Consider the following 23,037-nt stretch of genomic DNA (forward strand, 5'->3'; position numbering starts at 1 on the left):
GGATGGCTGTGTTCCTGATCCTGTCTCTCCTGGTTTCGTCCTCACTTTCTGGAGGTATCTCATCTCTGCCGCCTGGATTCTGCTCTTGGTTCTTTCTGTTAGCGCCCAGGATTCGCAGCCATAGGTCAATGTGAGTAAAAAGGTGGATTTGTAAACAGCTGTGTGCCCTTTAAGATCTCCTTCTTATTGAGGAGGTTTGTTCGGATGGCATTAAACAAGCGCCCTGCTGATCCTATGCTTTCTGTTATTTCCTACTCCATGTTCTTGTCTGAGCTGATGATTGAGCCAAGATACTTGAACTTGGTGACTTGCTCTAATGGTTTACTATCGACCATGATACAGTGTGTCTCCTCATTCCTGCTGATAACCATAGTCTTTGTCTTGTCCGCATTCACCTCCATACCTTTTTTCTTAAGCTCTTCCACCCATACATTGATGTTGTGTTTGTAGGTTTTGTTCGCTGGAGGCAACAACAATCAGGTCATCAGCAAATCCAGGTCAGAAAATCGTACTGGCCGCATGAGGTAATTTCCGACCGTCAATTTCTTGATTCTCTCATGACACAGCTTCATAAGTTGGTCGAGGTACACGATGAAAAGAAGAAGGCTAAGACTGCAGTCTTGCCGGACTCCTTGTCTCGTAGTGAACTCTGCTGACCTCACATTTCCTGTCCGCACGTAATTCGAACAGTTCTTTTACAGACTCGTGATTGAACTGCAAAGTGACTTGCTTACTTCATACTCTTTTAGGACTATCCAGAGTTTGGACCTCGGGACTTTGTCAAATGCCTGTTTCAGGTCAATAAAGGCAGCATGAAGGGTCTTGTTCTCCTCCAGTAGCTTTGCACTGGCCATCCTAATAGTAAATATTAGATCTTGCGTGCTTCTGTTTGGGCGGAAGCCACACTGGGCTTCTTCATGTTTAGCCTCTACCTCCTTTCGTAATCTAGTTCCAGTATCCTTGAGAAGACCTTCCCAGGCAATAATAACAAGGATATGCCACAATGATTAATGCACTCTCGATTGTCTCCTTTCTTAAAAATGGGGATGATGACTGCTATATCCCAATCCCTAGGTACCGTTTTTGTTCTCCAGGCCTCCACCATAATCTTGAATAGAAAGTCTTCTGCTTTCTTTCCCAAGGTCTTAAACATTTCTGGGGCGATTCCATCATGCCCTTGGGCCTTCCCATTCTTGAGTTATTTAATAGCCAACTGCATTTCACCTTGTTTCCACCTCTAAAACAACAAGGACTAAACTGACCAAGAAAGGGGTTAAAACTGAGCTTAAACAGGCAAAACAAGAAACCCAAATGCACGCGACCTATTCAATACCTTTCACATCACAAGAGGTCGACGAGGGATTAAAATCACTCCAAAATGGCAAAGCTGCAGGACTAGATGGAATCTACCCAGAACTACTAAAAAGCTGTGGTCCAGCTACAAGAAGATGGCTCGCTGCATTCTTCAGCTCCATACTTCAGTCAGGAAGACTTCCTCCAATCTTCAAGAAGTAAAAAATTATTGCCCTTCTGAAACCAGGAAAGGATCCTACTCTCCCACAAATCTATCGACCTATAGCTCTACTCTGCGTCACCTACAAGTTATTAGAAAGACTGATACTGAACCGAATAGCACCGGCCATCGAAGCATTCCTTCCAGTTGAGCAAGCAGGATTTCGACCCGGCCATGACTGCAGTGACCAGGTACTGTCCTTGACTACATATCTGGAGATTGGTTTTGAGAGGAAGTTGAAACGTGTCTCTGTCTTCTTAGACATATGCATATGACACAGTCTGGAGGGAAGGTCTTGTGCTTAAACTGATTAAAGCTGTCCCTTGCTTAAAAATTACTACACTAATTGACAGAATGTTAAGCAGCCAACTATTTCAAGTTCACTCAGAACACAACAGAAGCAAATTCCACAAAGTCAACAATGGTCTGCCTCAAGGGTTGGTTCTATCTCCTACTCTCTTCAACTTATACATCCATGACCTGCCTGAATCATTGTTCCGAAAGTTCATATATGCGGACGATATTTGCCATACAATTCAACGACACAACTTCGCAGAAGCTGAAATCGTTCTTAACCAAGACCTTGAACTGTTGGATGACTACTTTCAAAGATGGTATCTTCATCCCAACCCACAGAAAACAGTGACATCTACATTCCATCTCAACAACGCAGAAGCAAAAGTACCATCCAAGGGTATTCTTCAAGGGTCATGAACTACAATACTGTGCCAATCCCAGTTACTTAGGAGTAACATTGGATAGGTCTCTTACGTACAAAAATCACCTGCAGAAAACCGCCAACAAAATAAAATGTCGTAATAACATTCTCCAACGACTGGCTGGAACTTCTTGGGGAGCAGATGGAAACACATGGAACAACCTCTTTGGCCTTGTTCTATTCTGCAGCAGAAAAATGCTCTGGTGTCTGGCTTAATAGTGCTCACACACAGCTAGTAGATTTACAACTTCGTCAAACGATGCGGATCATAACTTGTACACTTTGTGCTACACTGATCCAATGGTTACCGATTCTCAGTAATATACTACCTCCACATATCAGGAAACAGAAGGCCCTTTTTCAGCTATGGACCAGAATGCTGAAGAATAAACATCTTCCTGTTCATGAGGATATCAGACAGAAATGCACAGGCCTTAAGTCTCGCCAGCCTGCTTGGAAGACTGCCGTGAAGATAACTTCCAGCGACTTCAACCCCACCTCGAAATGGTCAACAGAGTGGTCTTTGTTCCCACCTCGGGCAGTAGTGGATATTAATAACCCATCCATAAAACTGGCAGGCTTCGATCTGCCACGCTGCACCTGGAGTAAACTAAATCGCATGAGATGTGGAGTAGGTACAACAGCATCTACTTTACACACCTGGGGCTGGTCAGTTTCTCCATACTGTGACTGTGGGGATGTTCGCCAGACAATGAAACATGTAGTGCAGGAATGTCCACTCCGTGCTTTCACTGGCACCATAGAAGACCTCAACTCAGCAACACCCGAAGCAGTGAAGTGGTGGCGGATTTGGACATTCACATTTAGTGAGATGTACATCACTCGCACTCAATGTGTATATATGAACTGTCAGAGTTGATAGGTGGATAGTGATGTAAATATATTGTGTTTTCTTCTTGTTCTTTCAAACTTTCTAAATTGCTTTCTTTGACTGTATAGATATGATCATTTTTATTTACTTTGTACTTATCTTTCACTGGTTGTGTAAATAGTTTATAGGTTCTCATTATTCATCATACACCAAATAAATAAAATAAATTTCATTTATCCTTAAGTCCTCTCCTTCTTGTTCTCTTTCACTCCCCGTCTCCTCTCTTTCCTCACTTGACCATTGGCTGTCTTCATTCTGATTTCCATTCAGTAAATCATTAAAATATTCTTTCCATCTCTCCATTATTTCTTTCTCTTCTATTAGGATTTTCCCTTCTTTATCTTTTATAAACTTTAGAGGGCATTGTTTCTCCTTTCTCATGTTTTTCAGTGCTCTGTAGAACAGCTTCTGGTTCTCTTTATAATTTTTCTCCATTCTTTGTCCAAATTCTTCCCAGGACTGTCTTTTTGCTATTTTCACTAGGTATTCTTTATTCCTTATACATCTCATGGACCTCAGCATCCTTGCTTGTTAAATATTTCTTCCATATTTCCTTTTTCCTTCTGACTTCTTCCTTGATGCCATCATTCCACCAGCTTGTTCTTTTCTTGTACTCCCCCACCTTTGTTGTTCCACATACTTTACTTGCCGCTTCTAATAGTATCTTCTTGAACATGTTCCACTTTCCCTCCAGGTCCATTTCCTTGATCCTCTCCTCTATCCTCTGACACTCCTCCTCCACTTCCTGTGTGAACTGCTCCTGTACCTCCTTGTCCTCTCTTGAATTGTACACCTTAATCTTTTCTTGCTTCTTGTTGTTAGGTTGTTTCCTCTTCACCTTTGCTGTTGTTTCCATTATTGTTATCAGGAGAAAATGGTCACTTCCTATTTTGTAGCCACGGTATACTCGACAATCTGTCACCTTCTGGAAGTGATCTCTCTTCACTAACACACAATCTATGATGGAGCACTCATCTCGGCTGGGTTTCTCCCTCGTGTACATGTGTGTCATCTTATGTGGGAACATGGTGTTCACTGTGAAGAGATTATTGGCAACGCAGAAATCAACAATCCTCTCACCATTGTTGTTAACATGTTCACCATGCCGGCCACTTCCCTCTGGCTGGTTTCCCAGTCGTTGAGATCTCCTAATACAATGATTTCACCTTGAGTGTCATCCACCACATTCTGGAGCTCTTCGTGGAACCTATCCTTCACCTCCTTTCTTACATCGTCGTTCACCCCGTAAACCACAATAAACGTCATCAGCTCTATCTCAGGATCTAATCGTATGCTGACCGTTAAAATTCTATCCGTGTGGAATTTCCATTCTTAAATCTTGTTTCTGAAGTTCTTGTGGACCAGTAGTGCTACTCCTGATTTGGCCCTTAGTCTGATGCTAACTCCACTATAAATGAGTACATGATCATTCGCCATTGTATCCACCCCTTGACCTTTCCTTTTTGTCTCTGTCAATGCCAGCACTACAAGTCACTGCCACTAGTTCATTCTCCTTTCCAGCTATTCCTCGTATATTCCATGTTCCAGATCTCATAATCCTTTTTCCTCGCCACGTTGCCATCGGGTTCAGCAGTCCGGTATATCTCTCGTTTTGACTTTTCGTGGAAGTTATTTCGGGCATGTGAGATATAGGCCCACAGCGCCTATAGGGCAGTGAGGGGGCTGCCCTCTTTTGGCCTCTGTCCCTGCCATGCTGCGACTTCAGGACTGATGGTGTTCTCATTCCCTACTCCCTGACACAAAGATTTTCTTCCTTCAGGACCTACAGCTGAAGGTCTGTCATTTAGTCTGGCCCCTCACCCTCGACCTTACCGGCAAGGGTGACCCTGTCAAGAGCCGAAGCTCCCGCCGGCATCGCTCTTGGGATCACTGAGGCACGCAAACCTCCCCACCATGTCAAGGTACCAGACCATGGGCAAGGTACATTCAGTTTTACCAGGGAAACTTCGTCAGTTTCCTCTGAAAACTTTGTCAAATTCCTTTGAATACTTCTTTCAGTTCAGCAACTTTGATTAGCCAAACTCTTCGAAAAATGTAATAGGACTACTCGTAACGCCAAACCAAACAACAGTCGACCACTAGTAGTTTTTAATTCTCTAATCTAATAAAATAAAGCACATTAGATACAAAAGCGCCCAACATGATGGTGAAATCATTTTTTTTTAAATCTTCCATTGTAATTTGATCATCAGTATACTGTTTCTAGTCAGTTTATGGAAATCTTGTACCGCGTAAATTAGGCCTACATCGACTTTTAAAGGTTTATGTTGAACTCGAGAATATGGTTTCGATCTTCAAGTTCTCGAATGCATTGTATTCAATTCTGCCCATCACTAATTACAATCAAATTGTAAAGAGAAAAAATATCATTAACAGTTCCGAAATTACGATTATTCTTGACCTTGAGCTCAGCCGGATAGCACGCTCACTGTAAAAGTCAGTATGGTACGAGTGCGAAATGATACAAAGTTTTTAAATGTAACGTGTGCCGGTTTTTATAACATTTTAACACAAAAACATGAAATTCCCAGTCTTATATTAGGACGAAAACAGTAATAGGCAATCTCAAAATGCTAAATTTGTGTTACGGTACTTAAGAAGGAGCAGTTTCGATTCCTGCCTGATTGCCCAGTGACTATACTGTGCCCTGAGGGAAATGCCGAAAACCTGTTCGGCGGTACACTCGAAAAAAAGTAAAAAAAAAAAAAATAAACATCTAACCTTGGACATAATGTATCGTGTAGACGTTTTGCAAGTACAAATATTTGACGAAACTTGTTGTCTGTCTTCAAATAGAGTTGTCGAAATGTGCTCTGTCTCCTTCCAATTGTTGTGGGATTCACTTCCGAGGATTCACTAAACAATACCACCCGAATGCGATGCTAAGATGATCCCTTATGCAAGTTCACCGCCGATCACTTTTCCAGTCGGTACAGTACTTCCTCAAATTACCGCATTCACAAGACGTCAACACCAAGATCCGTAAGTATGCCGAAACCATCCTTTCATAAGATACAGTTTCCTGAAAAATTCGTGATCAAGGATTTAGCGTTGATGGGGCTGAAATTCCTGGACGGTTGATCCAGGAAATCGCTTCTTCGAGGAACAATAATGCGGGATTTTCACAACATCATTTAATTAGAATACTCATGGGACCACATAATTTGAACAAATAATACGGGAAAATGCAGTTTCCGGGAATGTATAATCGAGGTTCTACTATATATTCATTGCTTCCTCTTAAACTATTTAATATACGAAGACAAAATTTCAAATAGCGATATATATTTTAAATTTTCAAACATTCCACCCATAAAGTGTTAAATGGATTTAGCTCTGGAAACAAAATTATTCATCCATCCAAAAATGTCTGATGTACAAAGTTTAATTATATGAGAAGGTGGTTCTTTTATGTCCTAGGTGTAAAATATCGTGAATATTTCTTCCCTAAGTGGTTTAGATGGTGGTTGACTCTCATAAATACAGTATCCATTCTTCCAAAACAGTTTCAGGCATGAACTTAAAATTTTACATGAAGGGTAGTCTTCTATATCCTAGATGCTAATAAATATTTAAAACATTCACCCCCTATGAAAGCATTTATTCTTCTATTACTGTTCGATGTACAAAATCAAAATTTCACAGGTTGGTCGCTTGTACGTCCTAGATGTTAAATAAGATAGGGTTTAAAACATTCCAATATTCGTCTGCACGGGGTTCAAATGAGTGTTAGATCAGAAAATAAGTAATCATTCTCCCAAAACCGTTTGACGTACGAATTGAGGGTGTATTTTAGAGGGTCAGCCAACAGTGGACTCTCCAAAATGTAATACTTTGAATAATAACTTTCAGTTTAGAACCGTAGCGAAGCACGGGTATTTTGCTAGTATGTATATAACAGAAACTATGGGGCATGCTATGGTTTTCCTCAATCACTATCAATCAATCACTACTGATCTGCATTTAGGTCATTCGCCCAGGTGGCAGATTTCCTATCTGTTGTTTTCCTAGTCTTTCCTTAAATGATTGCAAAGAAATTGGAAATTTATTGAACATCTGTGTGGGTAAGTTATTTCAATCCATAACTCACCCTCCTATAAACAAATATTTGCCCCTCTTGAATTCAGACTTTATCTTCATATTATGATCTTTCCTTCTTTTAAAGACACCACTTAAACTTATTCGTCTACTAATGTAATTCCATGAACAGTTCCATTATTCCTTTTTTCACACCTGTTAAGAACATCTTAGAATCTTATATACTATTAATTTCTAACATCTGTCACCCATTTGCCAATTTGCATAAACTCCTTTGATATTGATAGTACAGTACCTGATCAAATTCCATTTCATCTGCTAGTGTTTTCCAAGGAATCTTTGCCTTTTCAAATGGGTGCACAGATACTATCATTGTCATATATTCAAGGTTTGCTGAAACTTTCTAAGTGTGTTCAGTAAATTTCTATGAAAGTGGCTGGCCTTACCTAAGAGTTGGAAGTGTTTTATTTTCTTCTGCAAACTGAATTAGAACTCAGCTGAATGAATCATAATTTTATTGTGCATGCAGCAACTGGAGATTCTTGACTTACGTTTTGGCAGTTTTGCTACATAGTTGTCGATTGATCTCAGTGTAGTGACGATTGGTAAAGGAAATTGATGTGACATTGCAAATAAAAGATTACTCTCTCTATATATAGTTATATATGCTATACTGTATGTTACATTTTAACTGTACTGCTCTTTTTATGTGGAATTTTTTAAATTTGTAAAAACATTGTCCCATCTAACACAGGTGAACATTTTTGTATTGAAAAGAAGGATAACATAAAGACTTTTCTATTTGTAAAGCTTGTAAAATGAATATATTTCAGAATATTAGGACATCATAACATCAGCATGTCTGTCTCATGTGCAATGCGTCAGATGGAAGAACGTCATGTGGCCACTAAGGTGGAACTCATGGTATGGTGCAGTAAGATGGACTTGCTGGCACTTTCTAATGTTAGAGGTATGTAGTTATGTGGAGGAAAATTGTTTAGTAGCTTTTAATTGCAATGCTTTTTTCTTTGGTTGGCTTAGTGGCGTAGAATACATTTGTTAAGCACTTGTGCTTACTGGAGAGCATGAATGTTTTTCTGTTTCTTAGGGGAAGTGGCTCTTCATCGATTAACATGGCAAAAAGTATGGTCCTTGGCTCCTCCGTCAGATGGTGCTACAGTGAAGGGAATGGCTTGGAGACCAGATGGCAAAGTAATAGCCATTGCCTACAGCACTAGTAAGTATGCCATAAGCTCTTAAAACATTTGTTATATTCTTCTGTAGAGTTTTACTTCTTAGTGGTCTATTGATTTCTGTATGTTTTAGGAAACACTAGCTACCCGTTCTTTGTGGATTTCGTGGTTAAATTAAGGTGGTTTACAAATTTATTTATGTCTTACAACATGCTTTTGTAGACAATATTTACAACTTTCTCACTGGGTACATAATATATAGGTTATGCCCACTTAAAACTCGAATAATTAAATAATTAAACAACTTGAAGGAGAAAGAAAGAAGGTCCTAACGTTCGACAGATGAAGGTATCAGCGAAGAAAAAGGAAAGAAAGAAAGTTGGGAAAATAAAAGCCCTTCAGGCCTTGAATGCTTTAATACTGTTGGAGTCAGAAAAGAACAAGAGTTAGCAAAGGAATGTTGCACAGGAAGGATTGCAGGAGGACCCTGTTGCTTGCCTTTGGATCTTTTCCAGTTCTCGTATCATTTTGATTTAGTGAAGTGAAAGTGGCCTGTGAATGTGTTAGGGTAGTGTATCTCGCTGTAGAAATATAGCATTTATTTCCTTTAAAGCCATAAGAAATTTCGAAGCTAGGTTAGGTATGACCGGAAATAAGAAAAACAAGAAATGTAACGTGTTCTTCAGCTGTCCAGGGGCAGGGCCAGGGTGCAGCTATGACTTCCACATCACGCTTGTCAACTGTTTCTAGACAGCGTTCACAATCACAGTCAATCCTCCACCCTTCTGCTACTGTACCTTCAGTTGATCGCAAGTGCTCTCCCTCGGAGACTAACGGCACTGCCGCCGCCGCCACCACCACCACCACCACCACCACCACCACCAAGCGGTGCCCTCTCTTCCATCTGGCTCTCGACCCGTGTCTCACGATCATCAGCTGTGTTGAACACAGCATCCTCCTACACCACAGGTAACACTAATTTAACTGAGGACAAGATTGTGACCTTGGTGCAAGGTATAGTGGGAAACTCATTACAAAACAGTGCCTTCAACCCTTTGTAACAGTTCTTGCACAAAAATTTGTGAAGAACTAAAAGAAACAATAGATTTCAACTTTAAAGTTATCAGTGATTTAAGAAATGAGTTAAAACCTCCTGAAAATGAAATTCTGGAGTTGAATTCTTTATTAAATCATAAAATGGATGAAATTGAGCAATACCAAAGGCGAAATAGAATTAGAATTTTTGGGTTGCCTGAAGAATGTGTTGAGGATACAATTATCTTAGTGCTCAATGTGGCCCAAAAGTTGAAGGTCCCCTTAAGCGCTGAAGATATTGACCACTCGCATAGGGTTGGAGCCCCTGGATCTGGGAAGTCAAGGGCTATTATATGTAAATTTGTCTCCTACACCAAGAGATCAGAAGTTTTCCATGCGAAGAGGTTGTTATGTGGATCCAAGGTGACGATTCATGAAGATCGTACCTCCACCAGACATCACCTTTTGAAACAGGCAATTTCTATCTTTGGCGAAAAACAGGTGTGGACTTCAGATGGTACAATTATCATACTACAAGAGAGTGGTAAACACCATGTGAAAAATACTGCTGAATTTAAAAAAGGTCTCTCCTTGTTGAAGTTAAATCAGTATGTTCCATTCACTATTCTCTTCTGTACTTTCGCTTCGCGTGATGTAAAACTCTATATATGTTATTAGGACCTGTGATTGAATATTCATTTTCTGGAATTTTGGTAACCATCCAAATTCATGCCTGTCTTCTAAACTTAAGTCTTCTGAAATTCACAAAATCATTGAAGAACTAACAGTAACCTATCTCTGTGATTTGAAAATAATTCACTTAATTGCACAGTCGTTAGTTGATAAAGTACATTTTGATGAGTTTTTTGACTACTTTGTTAATTCAAATATCAGTGTTATTGCTGTAAGTGAGACATTTTTCAAGGAGTCCATACCGGACTCAGAATTAACATTCCTGGCTTTAATTTATATAGAAACGATAGATTGGGCTAAAGAGGAGGAGGAGTAGCTGTGTACGTGAAGAGCAACATAAAATGTAAAATAGTCCACACCTCCCCTGCAGAATATTTATTTATTTATTTATTTATTTATTTATTTATTTATTTATTTATTTATTTATTTATTTATTTATTTATTTATTTATTTATTTGTGTCTTTATTAAGTGGCGAAGTTAAGGCCCTTGGCCCTGTCTTACACTTAACCACATACAATTTTTTATTTTTACAGTATTAATCTAAAGTATCATTGTAATCAATTACTGTTATTGAGATATATATGTCAGATAAGGAATTACAATAATACAATTAAGTAAGGTTACTACTGATGAAAAATTATAGGATAAATAGAGAGTGGATAATAACAAAAAAATATATCAACTTATAACCTAAAGAATATATCTAGAACTAGCTTAAAGAAAAACTTATTCAAATATAAGGCTAAAATAAATTAACTAGTATGTTACGATCTGAGTGAACTAAAATCAATGTTACTATGTAGTCTATTTCTATGAACAGTCTATAGCCTTAAATGAGAGTAGTAAGAACGTAAATGGGATAGCCTAAGAACTTAAATCTAGTACGTCATTTTTGGTTTCATTCACACGTCATTCACTCTTACATTCATTCGAGTCAGCTGTATGTACTCTGGAGGAATTTACGGTAGGCTGTTTTAAATGTCCTAGACGAGCAAGACTTTTTAATATCATCCGGGATCGTATTCCATAACCTCGTAGCGGAGACCAGAAATGAATGGCTGTAGGTATTCGTTCGATGAGGTGCTATTTCAAGTAGTGATCCGGAACGAGTGTTAATTTCGTGGAACGAAGAAAGAAGCCTAAAATTGGACGACAGGTAGGTGGGGCTGTTTGAAGAAGGCAACTGATAGACAAGGGTCATTTGGTGCATTTTTCTACGGTCATTTAAACGTAGCCATCCCAACTTTTTGTAGTATGGTGTTATTGTCATAAGCTAGAGTATACTTTCCTCGAACTTGAATTAACTGTGGGTAGAGTATTATTTTCATGCATCTACCATCCTCCCAAAATTGTTTTCATGGAATCGTTTGTAGAGGCGATGTATAATTACGTTTTTCATTATCAATATGTTATACCTGCAGGTGATATGAAAGGGTATTTTTATCAGGGTCCTCAGAAACTGTAGTAATTGATGATGCACTTGACTCGTGCAGTCTGACTAGAATACCATTTGATGACACATACCACACTGCATATTGTCATTCTAATCTTGATACCATAGCTTCAAATTCTAATGATACCCTTCTGAAATTTGGGCAGATCCCAGCGAGGGGATTTTCTGGACATGATATGCTGTATGCTGTCTTCTCGATATCAACACCCAAATATGAAAGGAAATGGATCACATTTAGAGATTTACACAGTTTTAATACTGAAGATTTTCGAAAAGACATAATTTCAGCTAACTGGTAAGAAGTATTTTCTCTGTGTAATATCAGTGAAAGAGTTACCAAATTTAATAATTTAATTTTTGAGTTGTACAACAAGCATGCCCCATTAAAAGTAAGTTGAGCCAAACACCCACCTAACCCATGGATAACATCTACAATTAAGAAATTAATCTCTGCTCGAGACAAGGAAAAAAGAAAGCACATCAAAACCAGGAAACCTGAAGACTTTGAAACCTTCTGCATCTTGCACAATAAAACCAACTCGCGGTCCGAGATGCCAAAGTTAAACGTGTGCATTGTTTGTTCAGTAAGAGATCAACTCCGTCTGCTCTATGGGGAACTATAAAATCAATAGGTATTGCTAAGGAAAATTCACAACTTACGTCCTCATTCATACCTGCAGAATTACAAAACAATTATTTCTTAAAAATTTCACCTGTGAACAATTCTCACAGAATATCCAAAATTATTCATAGTTTCATGAACACAAATGAACCTCAACATGATCTCTTACACTTTTTGTATATTTTACCCAGAGGTTGTAGTCAAAGTATTTAAGAGCATGAATACCAAGGGTGTTGGACCAGATGTATCTCACATTCCCTCCTAATGAATTGTTTGGATATAATCACTCCATTCATAGCTCACCTGTATAATTTCTGTTTACAGTCAGGGGTCTTTCCAGTTGTCTGGAAAATGGCCAATATCCGACCTGTTCCTAAAGTTCCTTCTCCTTAAAAATTTTATGATTTCAGACCAACCAGTATTAGGTTTGTTTAACAACAGCTCACTTCATATTTATGTACTCATTCTATTCTTAGCATGTTTCAGTCTGGTTTTTGAGCAGGCCATAGCACTACGACGGCACTTCTCAAAGTCACCGATATCAAGTTTGCAATGGACAGAAAGGAACTAACACTTCTGGTACTATTCGATTTAAGCAAGACATTTGATAGAGTTCATCATGTGCTCCTTCTGACTAAATTACATGCAATGGGCATATTTCTATCAGCTCTTTGTTGGTTTGAAGCGTTCTTGAAGGGAGGTCTCAGCATGTAGTATTTGACAAACAAAATTTCTCTAAATGGTCTAGTGTACATTCTGCCATCCCTCAGGGTTCCGTGTTGGGTCCCCTTTTGTTTTCACTGTATATTGTAACGAGTTGGCGGGGTAGTATGATCAATTAACACTAGACTGGTAGCTTCAACACTAAGATTTATTAGCTACACACTAAACTATACAAGACTACACACATAACTTTTGCTCATAACACAAACTTACACAGATCGCGCGCTCTCTCTCCCTTCGTTTCTCACTTGTTCTTACACTACACAGTTTTAGACGCACACACAAGGTCCCGCATCACACGGCTACACGTTCTCTCCTTCGCCGACAGTCCGCACTGTAGCACACTAGTCCGATAATCACGGCAGTTCACATACTTCAATCCACTGGCAGTCGCTCACGACTGAATCACACCAACTTCTAACTCAGTCTAACTCTCACTAACTCCAGGCAGGTCATTCCTCTCTTATATACCTGCGCTGGCTCTTCTAGAATCGTCCGGATGCTGGATGGATCCAGGAACATCGCGAGATGGAACACTCCAGATTAATCGTGGAGTCATTTCCATACTCCTCTGCTACGGGACCGCGAGCGGAAGCGAGTGGGGCTGGCCTAGCACTAAAGCGCTGCTAGTGATTGGCGCAGTTGAAGCATAAGGGGTGGGTCTATATGGTGGCGGGCCGGGCCCACTGCCAGTTGACATGGCGGACGCTATGACCATTACACTGCGCCCTCCTCAAGGCTGCTCGTCCCGAGCTGCTCCATGATACGGTGCCAAGCGATCCAGGTGAACAAGGATCATCTTCCCTTGGGGAGGCCGCCGGAATCGGTAGACGATTTCGTTGATCCTGGTGACGATTGTATATGGGCCTTCCCATTGTGGCTGCAGTTTCGGTGACTTCCCTTTCGTCCACACCGGACGGTACAGCCACACTCTGTTACCTTCTTGGAAACCCGCAGAGTTCGCGAGCATGTCGTAGCGGGCTTTCATCGTGTCGCTGGCTACCTTTAGATGATGTCGGGCATAATCGTGGATGTCGTTGAGCCGATCCACCAACTCCCATGCATAGTCTGTCGCTGGTTGCTGCTGGTCTGGTGCAGACCCGAACATTAGATCGCATGGCAGGCGGAGCTCCCTTCCGAAGACCATGTTGGCAGGTGTCATGCCCGTCGTCTCATGGGTGGACGCTCAATAGGCCATCAAGAAGAAGGGGTCCCTGTCATCCCAGTCCTTCTGGTGTGCCGAAACCACCTTCCTGAGGTGTTCTTCGATGGTTTTCCCAAAACGCTCCACCATACCATCTGACTGAGGGTGGAGAGGCGTCGTACGTGTCTTCCTCACTCCTAAGCATTGCAGAACCTCTTGCATCAACCTGGACTCAAAGTTTCTGCCTTGGTCGCTATGAAGTTCCCTCGGGACACCGAATCGACAGAAGAAGTTCTTGACCAAGATGTCGGCCACTGTCGATGCCTCTTGGTTCGGGATGGCGTAGACCTCCGGCCACTTTGTGAAGTAGTCCATAGCCAGGAGTAGGTAACGGTTCCCGGCATCAGATTCGGGGAATGGTCCAGCAACATCAATGGCGATCCTCTCGAATGGTGCTCCAATGTTGTACTGCATCATTTGGCCCCTACTCCTGGTACGTGGACCCCGGCTCGCCGTGCAGGTGTCACACAGCTGGTACATCCTCTCAACATCGTTCCTCAAGTGCACCCAGTAGTAACGCTGTTGGGCATGATCTAGTGTCTTATTCACTCCCAAGTGGCCGTCAGTAGCGCCTGCATGTAACTCGGTCAGCACCTCTTTTCTCATGCTCCTGGGGATTATCAGCTGTGCAATGTGCTTCTTTCCGTCGGTTGATTCCCACATGCAGGTATGTACCCCGTCACTAACCAAGAGACCGAGCTCGATAGCTGCAGTCACTTAAGTGCGGCCAGTATCCAGTATTACAAGTAACAACTCTCATTATTGTTCCGTATTGAAGATGACGTTAGGCATAGATATCAAGGATAATTTAATAAAAAAGCACCTATTCAATTAACTCTTCAGCATGGCCTCCATCAGTCGCTCGAAAGTCGCCGGCGCGTTGCATAGGCCGAAGGGCATCACGGTGAACTGGTAGAGCCCTTGGCCGGTTGCAAACGCGTCTTCTCCTTGTCTTCCGGATGGAGCGCTACTTGCCAGTATCCAGACTTCAGGTCCAATTAATTGAATAGGTGTTTTTTTATTAAATTATCCTTGATATCTATGCCAGTATCCAGTATTCGGGAGATAGTAGGTTCGAACCCCACTGTCGGCAGCCCTGAAAATGGTTTTCCGTAGTTTCCCATTTTCACAGCAGGCAAATGCTGGGGCTGTACCTTAATTAAGGCCACAGCCGCTTCCTTCCCACTCCTAGCCCTTTACTGTCCCATCGTCGCCATAAGACCTATCTGTGTCGGTGCAACGTAAAGCAAAAAAAAAAAACAAAAAAAAACTAACCGTGAGAGACAACCACTGGGCCCAGTACGCCTTATAGGTTGGACTGCGTTCGGCAATGTCTTTCCATTCCGGCCTCTGCCCCGACTCTACTTCTCATAAGATCAGCCCGATGTCGTCGTCTTTCAGCTGCTCCGTCCTGAGGGCGTCTCGATCCCATCCTTCAGTGGCGGTGGCCCTCACGGTCCGGACGTCCACGATGCCTGCCTGTCTCTCCAATTTCTGGCAGTGTGTACAGTTCGCAGGGCACGGTCTTCTCGATAGAGCGTCGGCGTTGCAGTGCTCGGTGGTGAAGTCATACTCCTGAAGGTGTTGCACCCAGCGAGCTGTCTGACCTTCCAGGTTTCTGAAGCTTAGGAGCAATGTCAATGCGGAGTGGCCGGTGCACAGGCGGAAAGGCTGCCCATACAGATACTTGTGGAAGTGCTCCAAGGTCTTCACGATGGCCAGCAATTCCCGACGTGTCACGCAGTAATTTCTCTCAGCTTTTGACAATGTCTTGTTGAAATAGGCGATCACCTTCTCCTGGCCGTCTTGCGCTTGTGACAGTACCCCACCAATTCCCACGTCGCTGGCGTCGGTATCGACGATGAATTTCTCCCCAGGCTTGGGATAACCGAGGATGCTTGCAGTAAACAGCAAGTCCTTCAGCTTCCGGAAGGCAGTGTCCGCCTCGCTTGACCATTGGAAAGACCTCCTCTCCTCGGTGAGCCGTGTAAGAGGCCTTGAGATGTCTGCGTAGCCAGCTATAAATCTGCGGTAATACGTGCAAAGGCCGAGAAAGCTCCTTAGTTCTCGCTTGTCCTTCGGCAGCTTCTAACTTCTCCGGATCCGTCGCTACTCCCTCCGATGACACGATGTGGCCCAAGTAGCGGACCTCCTTCGGGAACAGCTGGCATTTTCCGCGATTTAATTTTAGGTGAGCCCCACGTAGCATCTTGAACACTTTACGTAGGTTCTCCACGTGCTCTTTGAACGTGTGTCCCACAATAATTGTGTCGTCCAGGTACACGAGACAAGCGTCGTGATTTAACTCTTCAGCATGGCCTCCATCAGTCGCTCGAAAGTCGCCGGCGCGTTACATAGGCCGAAGGGCATCACGGTGAACTGGTAGAGCCCTTGGCCAGTTGCGAACGCGTCTTCTCCTTGTCTTCCGGATGGAGCGCTACTTGCCAGTATCCAGACTTCAGGTCCAAAGTCGAAAACCACTGGGCTCCAGATAATGTGTCCAGGGTGTCATCTATCCGCGGTAACGGGAAACAGTCCTTCTTTGTGACGTCGTTCAACTTCCGGTAATCGACGCAGAAACAGAGTTCACCGTTCTTTTTCTTCACCAGGACGAACACAGGTTGTTCGACTCCTCGTTGACTCCCCGCTGCTTCATATCGTCTAGCATCTGGTCGATTTCCACCTTCTTCGCCAGGGGTACTCTACGAGGTGGCTGCCGGATTGGAGCGGCGGCGCCAGTGTTAATGCGATGGTACACTCTCTCCGTCTTTCCGTAGTCACCTCGGGTAGCAGTGAAAATGTCCTGAAACTCATGGATTAGTTCCTTAACCTCCCTGAGCTGTCTCACCTCTAAATGTTTCCGGGCGTCGGATATAATCTTCCGGAGCTTATCCATTCCTTCGCCTGCTTCCAGGGTCTGTGCGTCTTCGTCGTCCACTGGCACAACGCACGTGACTGGTTCACAAGTCCCAAGCTCGGTCCCACTCGGTACCCTCTGCTCCCGTGACGTCGAATTCAATATTCGTACCGGCACGCAGCTTTGTTTGAAATAACATTAAGTAATTTATTTGACCACCTAATCAATACAAAATCGTCTTGGATGATTTACATAAATTTGTTAACTAATAGTGGTACATGTTTCGCCTTCCCTGAAGGCATCATCAGCCATAGTCTTAACCTTAAATTAAAAATAAGCGTCTAAATAACATGTAGTAATGAAATGAATTTTAAATCTTGAAGAGATTTGAAGTAAAATAACATTAAAAATAACAATGATGGTGCAATGGATAAAACAACAGATTGTTATACAACAAGTAGTAAGATTGCATAAAAGTAAAGTTGATAGTCTGGCGGTTATAATTAGACGATGGCAAAAAATCGTATATAATCAAAGTAAAGAAGAGAGAATAAAAGTCAAAGTTAGTCGAGAGATCCGAAGTTAATCATGATCTTGAAGATAAAAGACAAAAGTCAGATGCATATGGTGAAGTTGTAGAACACATTGAGGATAGGAAGTTGGTGAATAGAAGTTGAAGAACAGTTTCAAATAGGATCACTATGGACCATCTCAAAATTTGAAGTGATGTTCAAATGTTGTAAATTGTGAGTTTGTAGATATTCTAGTTGAAAAAGCATATAAAAGTGGAATCTGTAAAAGGAAGCAAGAAACGTAGAGTTAATTGTGTGCAAAGATATTTGAAAATATTGAAGTAGAATCGTGTGCACTTACCATTTGACGGTGACAAAGATAGCTTGTAACGTTATGAGTTAGAAGTATTTGCAACAGTAGACTTCTTGCTACGTGTGTTATAACTGAAGGTTTGTGCTGGAGGGGGATCTGTTTGCGTTGACGTAACTATTGGAGGGGGGCTGCTATTGGTGGGAGGGAAGGAAGAGAGTGTATTACTGCGCGTGTTGTAACGGTGTAAGGCTATTGGAGGGAGCGATGTTACGGTGGGTGTGGCTATGGGTTTATTGGTTGTATTTGAATTAGAGGTACTAGCGGCGGAGGGAAGGGAGGGGGGTATATTAGTTGTAGGGGAGGTGGGAACGCTAACTGATGTGAGGTTGAAGATTTTTAAGAATATGTTGGTGAGAGAAGTTGATTCTCGTAATAAAATAAGAATCTGTTCATACAAGGGGCTTTTTTTATCAATAGTGTCATTTAGGTTCTTATCTTTATTAAAATGTTGGTCGAGGAAAATAAATAAGTTTTCATATTCTGTCATGAGTTTGCTTTTTTCGACTCTTTTTAGGATAAGGAGGTCTTGTTCTATTGTGGTGAATTTATGCCCTGTGTCCCTCATGTGGTTGGCCATTGCGGAGAATTTGTTGTGTCTTTGGGCATTGTAATGCTCGGCGTATCTGGTGGAGAAGCTGCGGCCAGTTTGGCCAACATAAGAAAAATTACATGTAGAGCATTTCAATCTGTATATTCCTGATCCAGAGTAACTATTGTCTGTGATGTTAATAGAGTTGTGATGAACAAACAAGATTACATCAATAAAACTGAAACTTTTTTTTCAGACAATACCTATACCTTAATTAACAAAGATCCAACAAACAAAATACAGCGTAACTTAAAGAACCTTCTTAAAAATTCTAACTTCATTTTAAATGATCAAGATTATCAGAAATTAACTGTAATGAACCCAAAATTACCTACAGTCAGATCACTGCCCAAAATTCATAAAAAGGATGTCCCCATTCGGCCTATAATTAATAGTATCAATAGTCCTACCTATAAAACCTCTCAATTACTACACAAATTCCTGAAAAAACACTTCAAATTTCACAACTCCAACCCCATAAAGAACTCGATCGAACTTTGTAATTCCCTAAATAAGTTCAGTCTACAACCAAACCACGTTTTATGTTCTTATGACATCACCAACATGTATACTAATATCCCTATCAACAATACTATTAACATCATAAAAAACAATCTGTTGAAATGTAGCACATTGAGTAAAATCAAAATTGATGAATGGTTAAAATTACTTAATTTTGTTTTAGACAACAACTATTTTACCTTCAATAAGAAAATTTACAAACAAGAAGGTCTAGCGATGGGAGACCCGTTATCTGGAATACTAGCCGATATATACTTAGATAATCTCGAACATAGTAAGATTATTAATAACATCAACGGACTCTGTCTTTGGCATCGCTATGTTGATGATACCATAGCTATCATTGATAAACAAATCAACAACAGCAATAACATACTATCATTTCTCAACAACTTAGATAATAATATTAAATTCACTAAAGAAGATGAGTTCAATAACTCTTTGAACTTCTTAGATATAAAAATCACATGAGCATTGAACAAATTCGACTTCCAAATATACAGAAAACCCACCTTTTCTCCAACAACCATAAAAAATGATTCTTTACATCCCAACTCACATAAAAAAGCCACTTATCACAGTTTAATATATAGAGCATTAAAGATCCCTATGTCCTCTATTAATTTAAAGAAAGAATTATTATTCATTAAGGAAATAGCTAAATTCAATGGATTTAACACGAGTATGATTGATAAAATCATCAATAAAACCAAACTGAAACTAGCTACCAATTTAACTCCATTGAAACCCGTCAAACCAAAATAGGCTAAATTCACGTTCACTAACCATAGCATTCATCCGATAACCAATTCATTAATGAAGCACGAAATAAAAATAGCCTACACAACAAAAAACACTAATCGTAATTTATTCTTCAATCACAACTCTATTAACATCACAGACAATAGTTACTCTGGATCAGGAATATACAGATTGAAATGCTCTACATGTAATTTTTCTTATGTTGGCCAAACTGGCCGCAGCTTCTCCACCAGATACGCCGAGCATTACAATGCCCAAAGACACAACAAATTCTCCTCAATGGCCAACCACATGAGGGACACAGGGCATAAATTCACCACAATAGAACAAGACCTCCTTATCCTAAAAAGAGTCGATAAAAGCAAACTCATGACAGAATATGAAAACTTATTTATTTTCCTCGACCAACATTTTAATAAAGATAAGAACCTAAATGACACTATTGATAAAAAAAGCCCCTTGTATGAACAGATTCTTATTTTATTACGAGAATCAACTTCTCTCACCAACATATTCTTAAAAATCTTCAACCTCACATCAGTTAGCGTTCCCACCTCCCCTACAGCTAATATACCCCCCTCCCTTCCCTCCGCCGCTAGTACCTCTAATTCAAATACAACCAATAAACCCATAGCCACACCCACCGTAACATCGCTCCCTCCAATAGCCTTACACCGTTACAACACGCGCAGTAATACACTCTCTTCCTTCCCTCCCACCAATAGCAGCCCCCCTCCAATAGTTACGTCAACGCAAACAGATCCCCCTCCAGCACAAACCTTCAGTTATAACACACGTAGCAAGAAGTCTACTGTTGCAAATACTTCTAACTCATAACGTTACAAGCTATCTTTGTCACCGTCAAATGGTAAGTGCACACGATTCTACTTCAATATTTTCAAATATCTTTGCACACAATTAACTCTACGTTTCTTGCTTCCTTTTACAGATTCCACTTTTATATGCTTTTTCAACTAGAATATCTACAAACTCACAATTTACAACATTTGAACATCACTTCAAATTTTGAGATGGTCCATAGTGATCCTATTTGAAACTGTTCTTCAACTTCTATTCACCAACTTCCTATCCTCAATGTGTTCTACAACTTCACCATATGCATCTGACTTTTGTCTTTTATCTTCAAGATCATGATTAACTTCGGATCTCTCGACTAACTTTGACTTTTATTCTCTCTTCTTTACTTTGATTATATACGATTTTTCGCCATCGTCTAATTATAACCGCCAGACTATCAACTTTACTTTTATGCAATCTTACTACTTGTTGTATAACAATCTGTTGTTTTATCCATTGCACTTATTTTAGCAGCCTTCTAATGTTAATTTTGTTAATACTTCCACTATTATATCTCATCACATTGTATTTTCAAACCATCATTGTTATTTTTAATGTTATTTTACTTCAAATCTCTTCAAGATTTAAAATTCATTTCATTACTACATGTTATTTAGACGCTTATTTTTAATTTAAGGTTAAGAGTATGGCTGATGATGCCTTCAGGGAAGGCGAAACATGTACCACTATTAGTTAACAAGTTTATGCAAATCATCCAAGACGATTTTGTATTGATTAGGTGGTCAAATAAATTACTTAATGTTATTATTTCAATCAAATATCATCAATACGGACCAAAAATGATATTTATTACATGTAACGCAGCTTTGTGCCGGAACGAGCGTCCTGGCTAGGTAGAGTCCTTGATCGGTGGTCGACGAACTGGGTTCCACGAGCACGCTGTCCCCTTGTATGGGTTCCTCTAACTGTGCCATAACCATCACCTCGCTGTTGGCTGGTATCACTTCGTCGCTGGCCCACGTTAACCGTGCTACTCGAGGTTGCGTCCCTGCACGTCGCAACATTACCTCTTGTTTGCCGAGCCACAATACATGTCGTCCCACGTCGACAGTCGCCTCGTATTTCCGTAGCGTGTCTAGGCCCAGGATGACCTCATCCATGATGGCGGGGACAAAGACCCAGACTCGTAGGTGTCGTCCCAGCATCAGTTGAAGTAACGCCTCCTTCTAAACAGGGATGGTGTCTCCTGAGGCCGTTCGCAGCAGATAAGGGCGGTGGGGTTCCCTCTCTGGCTGTCCCTCAGCGATGTCCGTCCTGGCGATGGTCAATGCCGCCCCCGTGACTCGGCACGGCTTGTCTCCGAGCCACCCGTCGGCGATCAAGCTGTCGTCACTCCGCTCGCTGACCACATTTAGCGTGAAACGAGGGGACGGTTGTGACGGTGCCGACGAGCCCCTCTCCTTGTCGGCCCTTACTCGTTTCCCTGATCAGGGGCCGCCTCCATACGGCAGTTCCTCCGCAGGTGGCCACGCTCGCCACAATTCCAACAGGTGATCTCGTTGGCATGTCGACGTCTCAGCGGTTCTCACGTAACGGCGCGGGTCTCCTGCGCGTCCTCGCTTCTCATGGCTCGTATTCTTGGTGACCGTGGTGCTGTTCCCTTCACTGCCTCCACCCTCAGTGCTAACGTCAGGGCCTCTCTGAGGTCATGCTCCCCGCTGAGCATCAGCTTTTGACGGATCTGTGTCGCGGAGCCCATCAATGAATGTATAGGCAGCGTCCCGCTGAATGTCGTCCAGAGCCTTGTGGGCTAGCTGCTCCACATCCTGCACGAATTCTTGCAGCGTCTCATTAGCGTGCTGGGTCCTCTTCCTTAGCTGGACTCAGTAAGCGGCTGCCAGCTGGTGGTCACCGTATTGGCTGTCGAGCGCTCTAACAATATCATCGTAAGTGGCACCCAACTGAAGGCTGTGTAGTACTTCCGCTGCTGGTCCTTGCAGTCCGATGATTAGGTACACGGCCCTTTCCTCTGATGTCCAACCGTTGTGCCCGCACACGGTCTCGAATTGGGCCCGGAAGGTCCGCCAAGATGTTGTCCCGTCGAAACGCGGGGGTTTTACTTTCCCGGCGCTGGAGCCGCTGTCGCTCAGGTGGCCCTAGCACGAGTCTCCATGGCTGTCACTCTCGTACGCAGGGCACTTACTTCTTCTTTCAGGACCCGAACCTCTGACTCCACAACCTGCGGTATTTCTTAGGTCTGTTTTTCAACCAGTTCCTGTACATCCTGCATAATGTCACTCTTTAATTTTCTTTCGAGAGAGCTCATTTCGTGTTCTAATTTACCTTGTCCACTCTTAAGTTCATTTAATTCCAGTTTCAGTTCGCTCTTGATTTCGTCCTGTTTGGATGAGAGTTCAGTGAACTTACTGAGGAGAGCCTGAAACTGTTCACTATCCATTTTACGATTCACTAGAAATTCCTAGTTACGAAATTACT

General features: G+C 41.7%; 1 protein-coding gene across 3 annotated transcripts in view; it reads left to right on the forward strand.

The window, feature by feature from the left end:
* APC4 (anaphase-promoting complex subunit 4) overlaps positions 1-23,037 on the forward strand; it is a 91,595-nt gene that overhangs the window by 23,386 nt on the left and 45,172 nt on the right. For all 3 annotated transcript variants that reach the window (XM_067142716.2, XM_068226594.1, XM_067142715.2), the window contains 2 exons: positions 8,016-8,152; positions 8,291-8,419. In XM_067142716.2, the coding sequence (XP_066998817.2) occupies positions 8,041-8,152; positions 8,291-8,419 (241 nt within the window). In that variant the 5' untranslated portion in view covers positions 8,016-8,040. The remainder of the gene's footprint in view (positions 1-8,015; positions 8,153-8,290; positions 8,420-23,037) is intronic.

Source organism: Anabrus simplex, chromosome 3, assembly GCF_040414725.1.
Source record: "Anabrus simplex isolate iqAnaSimp1 chromosome 3, ASM4041472v1, whole genome shotgun sequence".
NCBI classification, from domain to species: Eukaryota; Metazoa; Arthropoda; class Insecta; order Orthoptera; family Tettigoniidae; genus Anabrus; species Anabrus simplex.